The sequence below is a fragment of the Paroedura picta genome, chromosome 3 (assembly GCF_049243985.1).
Source record: "Paroedura picta isolate Pp20150507F chromosome 3, Ppicta_v3.0, whole genome shotgun sequence".
Classification (NCBI taxonomy): domain Eukaryota; kingdom Metazoa; phylum Chordata; class Lepidosauria; order Squamata; family Gekkonidae; genus Paroedura; species Paroedura picta.
Window position 1 is genome coordinate 134,226,914 of NC_135371.1, and position 12,526 is coordinate 134,239,439.

Consider the following 12,526-nt stretch of genomic DNA (forward strand, 5'->3'; position numbering starts at 1 on the left):
TAACAAGAGCAATACAAGACAAAATAACGCATACACTATGAACAGAAAAAACGGTCAAAGAAAAGAAAAAGATTATACAGAAGGGCCATGGAGAATTTTGCTGCAAGTTACCACAGAGTCAAGTAGCACAGTACTGCATTGTAGTGTACTCTGTCTGGGAGTTATGATATCAAAAATGTTTGCCCATCCAGGTTGTTTCAGGCAAGGGGTTTTATTGGAACTGCACTCAGCAAATATGACAGAAATGTCCCAACAGTCTACCTGCTGATATCTGAACAGCAGCGATTATTGATATGTCTTTCTGGTAAGTTGCAGCACAGAAAATGGAAGCCCTGATTAAATCTATTTTACAACTACAACATTAGCAAGTTGATATTTATCATCATCATAACAGTACAAGCAAAACAGGTCTTACTCTTCACTGAGGAAGTCAAAGGCTTTTGATTTGTCACTAGGTAGCTGAGATAAAGTGCTGCTTCTTTTCTTGACTGATGGAGTAATATGAGAGGTTGGAGCATTGTATTTAACATTTACTGGTGGTTCTGGTTTCTTAGCAGTTGTGCCTGAGGAACTGAACAGCCTGCTAAAACTGGGGTGGGGGAGGGAGAGCAGAAGCAGACATATGCATAAATACACCTAAAAGACAGACTTGTTTGGCATAGTTTCTTACATACATGACACTCTGCACACCGCCCAATTCAAAGCAAACAGTAAGGAAGAAGAATAGAATAGAATTGAGTCCAAACACACCAGCCATTAACTACCCAGCACAACTCACACCACCAGGGAACTGGCAGATGTTTAAGTACTCATAGCACTCATTGAAATGACCCCATGCATTTCCAAACTAGAAAAAGAGAAAGAATGGACATTTATATGCAGGAGCTGGAGAATGCCCAGATGTCCAAAAAGACACCTGCTTGAAATTAAGAGTTTGATTCTTGAGAACTAGAATATTTTCAGCTTTCCTTATATGTATAGGTTTTCACATACATTTTCACATATGTATACTGGTTTTGGTTTTGATTGGATCTATGACCTGCTGTCATTATGTTAGCTTCCCTTGGTGGCCTTAATTGGGCAGAAAGGCAGGATATACATTTTGTAAATAAATAATATAGTAAATAAGTTAATGCTATTTAAACTCAGAAAACAGAGCTCATTAACTGAGCTCTCAAAACAATGTATCAAGATAATACATTTATGCAGTTCATTTTCTAACGTCTGTAGACCTGCATACTTTCTGGCCAACATCTGAATTAGTATAGCATAGTATTAAAAGCATAAGCACTGTAAGCCAGCAGGTGGCCTTAAGCAAGATACTGTCTGTCATACCATTTTTATCCACATAGTACAAGTGCAGACAAATTGTTTACAAAATTGAAAAATTGCACTTTTAAAATTGATTTACATAGTTCTACATGTGTGACAAAGTAGGAGCTTAATACACTACAAGACTCAGATCTATATGATTAGATTTCTCACAAAAGAAGACAGGGACAGACAAGACTTTCATATTCAAAACATGTGGCTCAGTAGAACCTTGAAGACTAACAGGATCTTGCAGAAGTCCAAATCTTATTGATCCAGTAGCTTCACCTGCAAAATCATTATCCCAGTCTGTTACCTGCCCAATATTCCTATATAATTCAGAGCGAAAGAAAGAAAGCTCTGAACATACACAGGACTTTCAGGTATTTCTCATGCACCATTTCAGTAATCTAAACATTGAATGAAACTTAGCAATTCAAATTCTCACATGAATAGACAGTGTGTGTGTTTTTGTGCTGCCAAAATGCCTCTGGTTTATGGAGATCCTATGAATGAATGGCCTCCAAAATGTCCTATCATTAACAGCCTACTAGAATTACATGCAAACCACACAAAAAGCACCTCAGTTTGATTTACTTCAATATTCACAGAACAGCAGCTACTAAAGCTCTGATCTGTTAGATGAGGACACTGCTTCCTATTTGTTACACAGATTATGGCAACTGCATTTCTCTGCCAAGTGCACAACCAACATTGCAAGATGCATCTTACAATTTGTCTTTAAGATCAGTCTTACCCCGTTGGCATACTAGGTAGCAAAAAATAAAATAAGATTTGTATTTTAGTCCCTCAGCCTCTAAAGAAACAAAAAGACCAACTGTATATGAATATTAGAACAAAATATACTTGATTATATTTCGAGACTTACAATTGCCAAAGGCTTGATCTCTTTTTCTCCTGCATGGCTGGATTTTCTCTTGATGCCCTAAAGAAAAACAAGTCATGAACTAATTGCTCAAGTCAGAAGGAAACAGATGACCACCTAGAATGGTCTGTGCTGTGTCAAGAAACCAGTGGCTTAGGCGTGATTGCAAAGCACCATGCTATCAAACAGAGATAGTAAAAGCTAATAAAAGAACAAAATGCTTCATTTTTAAAAAATTAAGGACTAAGCCAGAATATTAAAAGAGAAATATAAAATTACTGCATTTGCATATAAAGATGGATTGTTATTTAACAAAACCACTGTTTAAAGAAACATGAGAGTATTAACTATACTGGAAATGCAGACATAAGGAATTGTCTGTGCAGCCAGAACTAGAAAGAAAATTCTGGATGAGAAGGAAAATCCTGCTACAGAAAAATTCCAAATAATTTTATTTAATTACTAGCCTACTTAAGGCAATTAAAGCTGCAGAGTTTGGGAAGTTCCTTTTTAGAAATAGCAACCTATATTTAATGAGGACAGATTATTTATTTATCTATCCATCATTTATATACCATCCTTCTTTGTGGCTCAGGGCGGTTCACAGGGAACATGAAAACCATGTGGATAGATTCAAATGGGTAGCCATGATGGTCTGATGTAGCACAATAAAATCAGAGTCCAGCAGCACCTTTAAGACCAACAAAGATTTATTCAAGGCATGAGCTTTTGAGTGCTTGCACTCGAAAGCTCATGCCTTTAATAGATCTTTGTTGGTCTTAAAGGTGCTACTGGACTGATTTTATTATGAAAACAATGTGACAGATGCAACATAAGTTCAATAACTGCCTCAATTAACAATAACAACAACATCACTAACAGTTGAACATTTGATTGCTTACTTTTGACCATTAACGTTTCAACTATGTTGTTGCTTTTAAAAAATAATGTTTTCTTGCAAACAGCTGGGACAATATTATAAAATCGAAATATGTTAAAGTTGCCCAAAGCTGTTAGCCCTGGCATGAAATACCAGCATTAACTTGTACATTATCAAGTATCTTAGTAAGTAGTATTTAGAACACAGGAGGGGGTGTATCAGTTATTTTTAAAACATTTTATATCAATATAAGCAGCCATAAAAAGTCACAACTTCTAGAAATCTGCCTTTTTGATCACTTCCCTTCCCATTCCCAAAAAGCCTCTTTGACATTAATATCTACTCATTCATTAGTATATTGCTTAAGGGATAAACAAAGCTAAAGGGGTGCTCTGCATCATAAGATCAGCCTAACACAGGAGTGACATTGTTAAAGCAGTAAATAGACAAAACATCAACAGGGTTTGTTGCAGCTGGTTAAGGTTCCTAGAAGAATGTTGAGCATTTGAGTGAGAAGAGCAAGTAAACATAATGGGCTGCTGAAGGCATATTAAATGTGAATACACCAAAGGAAAAGCAGCTTCTTTGCAGAAGGTGACTGCAGATCTAACTGATACAGAACAATCCAACTTAGTCAAAAAAATTCTTCTGTAGTCAATAGCTAGAACTACAGATGCTATAATGATACTGGGCCATTAGATGGCAGCAAAATATGCCATAATTTGGGAGTGCCAAGGAAAGGGCCAGGCCAGACACAACTGCAGCAGAGATGTGTGTTGAAAACACAGAGCAGTAGAAGAAATACTCTTGATAACAATAGGCTGTGCAAGCTAAGAATACGCATACCCCATTTCAAGGGGAATGATTGGCTGTTTTGGCAAAGAATTATCATTGGCTGTATTTGGATGTGTGACAGTTTACTAATGTAACAGAATTAATTTTTGCTATATATTCCCACGGTCATGTAAGGAGTTCTCAGTCTGAGGAAGAGTGCTTGCACTCGAAAGCTCATGCCCTGAATAAATCTTTGTTGGTCTTAAAGGTGCTACTGGACTCTGATTTTATTGTGCTACTTCAGACCAACACGGCTACCCATCTGAACCCATACAGACATGCACTCCCCCCCCCCCCCGTAGTCAGACCATACCCTTGCAGGTATCCCCTCCCTCCCCTGGTCAAGCTTTAATACACAAAATAGAGAAAAGTACTGGAAGAACAGAACCAAAGGGAGGTGAACAGCTGATGAAGGGAAGGTTATGTGCTTCTCTATTTTAAAATATATATATCCAGCAAAAGAGTTCAAGATGCAAGACTGTGGCTCAGATAAAACAAATGTTCCAACATGGCATATTCAGTAATATTTTTGACACCAGTCTGATGTAAACTAGGCCACCCTGGAAGCAATCTGACATACATATCAAAGCTTCCCTGGATGCATCAACATCCCTCAGCTCCAGGGAAAAGAAAGAGAGCCTGCTCAATGAAGGGTCTCTCTCTCAACAGTGACACCAGCCATCACTGTGACCCCTTCCTCTCAACTTGGGATGCCTAGTCAGCAAATAGACATCTGCATTCCATGACACATCTCTATTTCTTGTGGGATCTTTTCTTAATGCACCCCCCCCCCAGTCCATAGTGGAGATAATTATTATTATTTGAGCATTGGAACATAAAGATTTTGTTATCAAGCAACATCTGATAAGAATACCACCATTCTCTCTCATGTATTGGTAGCTTATGCTGGCCTAAACAAATAGAAATCTAGAATCTTCAGAAATCAGAGCTTTAAAGTTGTGCCTACCCATGGCTGGATTGGGCATGAACCATTTTAGTCTTACTGTAGATAGATTGTTAACCTATGTGTTCACAGTGTAATGAGCTATTTCTCTCTCTCTCTCTCTCTCTCTCTCTCTCTCTCTCTCTCTCTCTCTCTCTCTCTCTCCTTAGCACTAACACTCTCATCCCACCCAAAACAAAGTTTCTCTACTTGCCGTATCATTTCAGTCCATCGCACTGCTTCTTGAAGCTCCATCAGCCTCTCTTTATACTGATTTCTTTCCATGAGGACACGTGCCATCTCAACCCGAGTGAATCGTTTCCTCTGAGCAGTAGGAATATCACTCTGTTGCATATCAGGGAAGGGGTGACAGGGTATCAGGGAGAAGAGAACAAGGAAACTCATTGCATCATACTCGGAAATAAGAGGATTGTCTTTCAAAAATTATTTCTTGGCTACAATACCTCTGAACTACAAAATGACAGTATAGCAAATTCAAAAAGATTAATGGGCCATTATGGCTATGCCTAACATGCAATAATTGGAAGAAATAATAGGAGCAAATGGAAGCTTCTCTGAGTACAAAATAAGCTGTTAGAACACCCTCCACCCAAAAAATCCTTGTCCCTATTTGTAATCCAGTTGTGAACTATGATCCAGCTTTAACCAGTAAACAAAGGAGATGCACACAGCCCATAGTAAATACACACTTCTTCCCAATATTTCCATGGGAAATGTTTAGCATTTGGCAATATTACACAGAGTAGAAAAGAAAAAAAGATTAGATAAAAGGTCAGTTCAATTACATACATCGTCCTCTTCCTTTGCTTTTTGCCTTGCTTCTTCTGCTTCTGCTCGGGCTCTAAACAAATGCAAGAGGTACCAATTACATTAACCGGAATGTCTTTCATGGCTCTCTCTGCCACAATACGTATGGAGTGTATTATACTCACTTTCTAAGTTCCTCCTCCAATTCCTTGTTCTTTTCTTCAAGCTTTTGTTTGGCAAGTTTGACAGCTTCCAGCTCTCCTTTCAATACATCTTTCTCACAAGACAGTTCATCCACCTTTGCAATTAAGTCATTCTTCACCACATTCAAGGCATTTCTAAATAAGAGATATTTGCCACAGGCCATTTTAAACAGTGTCACAGGGCAACACAAAAAACACTCAACTTCTGTATTTCACTCTTGTCATAGGAATGTACACAATAGAGTAGCCTCCTTCTTCTGAGAACAGCTCCAGTTCATCAGGATCTGCAATACTCTAAGCAGGTCACTAGGCACTCTTAATTTCTTGTAATCGTTTTGCTGAATGAAGCCCTAACAATTTGTATATTTGAACAAAATGTGGATATTGTTAAGAGTATAAAATCACTACTCTTAGTTGATCTACGAGTTCAGAACTGTCTCTCAGTCCCAGCTGTAAGAAATCAGTGCTGCACTGACCTGTAACCGCTGTTCAATGAGTGGTCTTTCATGCAGACACATATGGGACTGCATGATCACAAGCCAGTGGCAAAAAGGAGCTTTCCAGCTTTTATCTAAAGAAGCTTCTAAGTATGGAGTGCCCCCCCTATCCCTAGAGAGGACCCTCTTCCTACCCAAACAGTCACGTGACAGAGGGGGTTGAGCACAGCCTCCCTCAGTTCCCTTTGCCACCATGAGGAGGACTTAGCCAGTTCAGCAGCCCACAGTAGGAAAAGGGGGGGAGGGATGTCTGCACAGAAGGCCACTCAATGAACAGTGGTTACGGTAAGAGCAACCCTTTTTTCATCTTTGTGGTTTTCTATAAGAGGGAAAGCATAAAATAGGTGGCCATAGCATCATGACTGGAAGGCATCCCCCATAAACCCCTTGCCCCCTGGCTATTCTTGGGCAGAATAATGGCATTTTTTGTTGTCTGCTAACATAAAGGTTTATCTTCGGAATACCCCATTTTTAAAAACCTTGAGCCATGTAGCAGTCTGATAACAGGCTGAGCCAGGTCATTGGGCTATACCTCTTCCCCGAGGTAGAGGGTACCACCAGATCAAGGGGGGATTACGGGTTTTTTGCTGCTTAGATAATTTATTGTTCTGGAGTTTTAATAGGGTTTTATTGGGAAATAATTATTTGTAACCCACCACAAGCAACTTGTGGGAGTGGCAGGCTAAAAATCAAAATATAAATAAACAAACAAATAAATATGGATCAGTCTTGCCTCGTGCATGTGTCCCTGCTTAGGCTATCTGCTACCACATTGCTTAATCCTTCTATGTGAATGGCGGTCAACTTCATCCTGCGTCTTACTGCCCAATGCCAAATGAGTGGGGCCTCTCTGCAAAAGCAGAGGGATCCCATGCCTCCCTGTTTGTTCAGGCAGAACTTTGCTGTGACATTGTTGCCACAAAACATGACTCCCTCTGATGATTTCTGTAAAAGAAGTGAGAGCAAATTTGATGGCGCTCAACTCCAATAGGTTTAAGTGGAGAGTAGATTATTTCTCCGATCACACTCCTCTGACCTTCAACCCTTGCCAATGTGCACTCCAACCTATGAGTGAAGCATCAGTGAAAAGTTGGGTATCATGAGATTGAGTTCCTTCAAGCTGGTTCTTTGACAAAGACCACCATAGAAGGGATCTTAAAATGACTCTAGGGATAGACAGCTTCCTTCATTAAGGATCTGAATTACTATCCAAGTTCCTTATAAAACAATTTTGCAACAATCTCATGCAGAGGCAAGCATATGGGGCTACTGAGGTTGTGGATGCCATATATACTAAGAGTCTCTGGATGTGTTTGGCTGATTGATATCTCTTCGAAATGAATTTGTTGACAAGAGCTAACATGATCTTGGTCTTGGAGAGCAGTAAGTATGTTTTCTCCTACCAGGAATCCAAGCAGGCTTCAATGAAAAGTTGTTTGAACTAAAGCAGGACTTTCCCCAATTCACCAGAAACTCAAACAACTGAATGGTATGTGAAACTAAGCTCAAGATCTTAAACAGTTCCTCTACGGCAGTGATCCCCAACCTGTGGGCCGCGGACCACATGTGGTCCTTCGACTAATTGGAGGTGGGCCCCGAAGGACGCCTTCTCCCCCCCCCGTCATGAGTTAAACTGTCAGTTTAACTGTCATGAGTTAAAATTTCCATGAAAATAAAATGTTCCTTATGTTCATTGTTGTGGCGTGTCTGTATCTTATTTTGAAGGGATGTTTAAACATTAACATAGCGATCAGAGAGCGTTAGGGCAGTGGTTGAGAGTAGAGGAGTAAACTACCCCCCCCCACCGGGCCTCAGTAAAAGGCATTGAGTGGTCCCCGGTGAGTGGTCCCCGGCGTTGAGTGGTCCCCGATGATAAAAAGGTTGGGGACCACTGCTCTAGGGAGTCATCTATAAAAAGCCAACAATACAACTAAGGATAGAGTATACAACCTCTTAGTCTAAAGTGAACTAAAACTTCTGCAACACACTTGGTAAAAATCATGAGCACTGTTGCAAGCCTGAAAGTAAGCATCATGTACTCATAGGTAGCCCCTGAAAAATTGAACCTCAATTACTTCCTATTGCCTTTTTATATCAAAATATGGAAGTATGCATCCTTTAAATCCAATGTGGCAAATATTACCTACTGCGGGGATGGTATTTTGAGTTTTAGGACATTCAAGTGATTATTAAAGGTAAAGGTAAAGGTATCCCCTGTGCAAGCACCAAGTCATGACTGACCCTTGGGGTGACACCCCCTAGCGTTTTCATGGCAGACTCAATACGGGGTGGTTTGCCAGTGCCTTCCCCAGTCATTACCATTTACCCCCCCCCATCAAGCTGGGTATGCATTTTACCGATCTCGGAAGGATGGAAGACTGAGTCAACCTTGAGCCGGCTGCTGGGATAGAACTCCCGGCCTCATGGGCAAAGCTTTCAGACTGCATGTCTGCTGCCTTATCACTCTGTGCCACAAAAGGCTCTTAAGTGATTATTAGGGGTTCTCAAATCTACTGTCAATACTGAAATATTAGTGGTGAAATAGTCAATGATAAAATAGTATCTATGAGTATCTCCACAAGACAATACTTGTTACCATTGATCTGCTGTTGCAATCTGCTATAAGCCTTAAGGCTCTGAGCAGTTGTTTTCCTAATTTTTGACCCTCTAAAATAAGGATCTTAGCTACATATTGTTTATCAACTGGCCTTATGTCAAGAAATTGTGTCATTTTTTATAACATTTAATAGCTCAGTCCATAATTTACATAAATATTGGTTTAAAAGTACATATTGTCTCCATATACAAGAATATATACCAAACACGTATAATTCAAACTGAGTACTCCATTAATTTAATGTGTATGATCAGTTTTATGTATGTTTTGTTAAATTAATGCTGCTTAGTTTGAATTATACCACTGAGGAAGGCCAGGTGCCAAAACACGTTTGGTTCTTGCATAAAGAGACAATATGTACTTATTTATATAGATGGATATTTCCTGGCAACCTATCCCCCTTTCTAGGGCTGATCCTTTTAACTAGAGTTGCCAAGGACAGAACCTAAGACCTTCTGCCTGTCAAGCTCTACCACTGAGCCATAACCCAATAGAGGTGATGGTTTCCTACAAGCACAAAGGAATACTTTTTATTCCACTCAGTATTTATATAGATGGACATTTGTCTTCATATTGGTATTAGGTACTTAATGCTGAGCCATGGGATTGTTTTTAAATGCTATTTTAGAACTTTTGAATGTATTTTTAAATTATACATGCCTTTTTGTACATTTTCACTACACATACAGTTATATTTTACTTTCTTTTTCTTTGTTTCAACCTTTTTGACTACCTTATTTTGAAGCTACTATTAATAACAATTTCTTGAGGAACTGGGACTGCATCCTTTAGAACCAGCAGCCTCATACAAAGGCATGAATTAGACATACAATCTTACTGAAAGAGCTGAAGGAAATTATCTTTCCCTGCAGTCTATCATTTGTCCTGAAATTATTCTGAAGACGAAGAATGGCTCACAAGCAACTCAAGCCATCGGGTAAATCCAGCAACCATGTGGAATATCAGGTAAAACGGTCTCCCTATCTCTTCCACAGATGTACACAGCAGATGGAAGAGGGGGAGGTTTTACCTGATTCCCCCTTGTCACTGCAGTCCTCCATCATGTGATACAATTTATTTAGGAGTCTCTGCCAATCCTAGAACAGGAGCTTAAGGACAAATAGCACGCTGCTTGAATAAGCAGAATGCAGAGAGGAATCTACTCTGATAACACCATTCAAGAGCTCTTACAGTTAATCTTATGCTTAAAAACAAAGCAAACAGGTTAGCAGAAGTAAACCCATGTTTAAAAGCTGAAAATGGATGACTCACTTGGTTTCTAGCAGCTGTGTGTTTTCTAAAATAAGGTTTTCAACTTCACGGCCCATTCCTTTCAAAGAAAGAAAAGAGAAACACTGAGATGTATCAAATTTATGCATTTTAATCCAGAATTCAGGGTGTGGAGATACTACACCAACAGGTCTCAACATTAATTTCAAAGGAGTGTATATGTTCTCCACTGAGATGGAAGAGAAGTCTGTGCAGTTGTGGTTATATACTAAATTATTTGCACTCATTATTAATGGACTGATATACAGCTTTAAAATAAATTGATTATGTTTTTGCTGGAAGAATTTGCAAATGCTTAGGGTGGAAGCTGACAGCCTTCAGAAGAAGAAAAATATTTTAGTCCAAGTTTTTATGTTTCAATGTACTCATGTGGTTTTTGCCCCTGGGTCTTTCATATAACCCTCCCTCTCTTCCACATCAGCCTTGACTCACAAAAATGGACACTTTTTTCCAGATAAATAAAATAAATTCAAGTTTACAAGGGTTAAAATCAACTAGGATTCTTGACATAGTTGTAGTATATGCTCTGATATTCAAGCTAGGTAAATTTACATTACACAAAAGACATGCTGAATATGGAAAGCTCAAAGACAACCCAACTTGCCCTGCAGATGATCCCCAAATGAGATGAAGCCTTACCAAAGAAATCATGGTCTTTTAAAGCCCATGCATCCCATGAAGAGCAGAAAGAAGAAAAGACATTTCATGTGAGGAGGACAGTATGGGTGAGGTGTGGTACAAGACTAGATATCTGTTAGATATGAAAGATTTCAAAGCAAAGATGAAGCAGAAAGTTTGAAAAAAAGCATGTTCTCTTTATAAATAAGAGTGGTAGAAAGAACAGCAGTTAAGAGAGTAGTGTCAAAAAGATAAAATTAAGAACCCTGCTCATCAGATCACAAGTCTATCTACTCCAGCATTTGAATGCCAACAGTGGCCAAACAGATGTTGCTAGAAGTCCACAAATAGATTATAAAAGATACAACCCACAGTTTATCTGTTGCAATTGATATTCTAATATGCCACTGCTGAATGCAGAGATTTCAGGGAGCCATTACAGCTATTAACTGTTAAGATCTATCCACCATCTGTCTAATCCCCTTTTAAAGTTATATAAACCAGCAGCTACACCACATTTTATAACAATTCTAGGTATTGTGTAGTAGTATTTTCTTTGTTCCCTCCTGCACCTGCAGTCCATCAGTTTCTACAGGTGACCTCAGACTTAAATTTAGCATTATGAGACACTCTATATAACTTAATTGAGGTTACATAATAAATTAACAGAAATAGTTAAATGCATTTACTTGCATTTACCCTCTTCATACCATGAATAATTGTATAAAATTTGATTATTATATTTGTCCTTCCTGTACCTTTTTCAACTCTGCGATATCCTTTTTGAGATGGACTTGCACAGAACACACTGCATAATAAAACTTATTACAAACAAGATCTTGATAATGGACCCTTGCTATTCAAGTGTATTTGCTTTTCAAGTGTGGGGGGAAGACATTCACAGTTTATAATGCATCAATACCTGTACATTTCAGATGTTCAAAAGAAATTCTGTTTAAAGAACTATTTTTTAGAAAACTGCAATAAAAGCAATGTTTGATTATTACTTTTAATCTGTTCCATGTCACTTAGAATGCAGGGACCAATAAACGATTAGAGGTTCCACGTCAGATCTAGGAAAACTATTCCAATTTAATATACATATTTGGGATTAGATTTGATATTTATAGCAAATATTTATAACTTGAATAAACAACACTGATTTTCATAAATACATCTTTTTAGAGTACAAGACAAATGTCCTGAGCTATAAATGCCCATACTTGCTTCCATGCACACATGGAGCCCTCAAGCAAATGGGTTTTCCTGTTCACAGGGTGGTATGATGGAAAACCAAAGCTTGAGAAACTTACCCTTGTATTAAGTGAACAAGAAAGTCCTTATAGGGAAGAAAGCTCCTTGTGCACATCAGAAAACTGAAGAAAGTCAGTGGGTCAGGGCAAAATCACTAAATTTAGTAAATTTTGTTTACCTTTTGAGTGATAGGTGTAAAATGAAGACAGTCTGTATGGAACACTAGTGAGAGTACTGCAATAGGTTCAAATCACCACTTTCCATGAAACTTACTAGCTGACTTTAGGCCAGTCATTCTCTCAATCTAACAAAACCCACAAGGTAGTTTGAGGGGGGAACCCTGAGCTCCCTGAAAGAAGGGCAGGATAAAAATGCACTGAAGAAATAAATTTATTCCCCAACACATATAGAAACGATGGCATCTT

The 12,526-nt window shown here is 38.7% G+C and overlaps 1 protein-coding gene across 6 annotated transcripts in view; it reads right to left on the reverse strand.

The window, feature by feature from the left end:
* SPAG9 (sperm associated antigen 9) overlaps positions 1 to 12,526 on the reverse strand; it is a 116,514-nt gene that overhangs the window by 40,620 nt on the left and 63,368 nt on the right. For all 6 annotated transcript variants that reach the window (XR_013229439.1, XM_077327984.1, XM_077327985.1 and 3 more), the window contains 6 exons: positions 10,212 to 10,269; positions 5,808 to 5,960; positions 5,665 to 5,716; positions 5,069 to 5,199; positions 2,201 to 2,257; positions 416 to 589 (listed from right to left, as the gene is read on the reverse strand). Coding sequence is in view for 5 of the 6 variants with exons in the window: in XM_077327984.1 (XP_077184099.1) it covers positions 416 to 589; positions 2,201 to 2,257; positions 5,069 to 5,199; positions 5,665 to 5,716; positions 5,808 to 5,960; positions 10,212 to 10,269 (625 nt within the window). In the remaining variant the exon portion in view is untranslated. The remainder of the gene's footprint in view (positions 1 to 415; positions 590 to 2,200; positions 2,258 to 5,068; positions 5,200 to 5,664; positions 5,717 to 5,807; positions 5,961 to 10,211; positions 10,270 to 12,526) is intronic.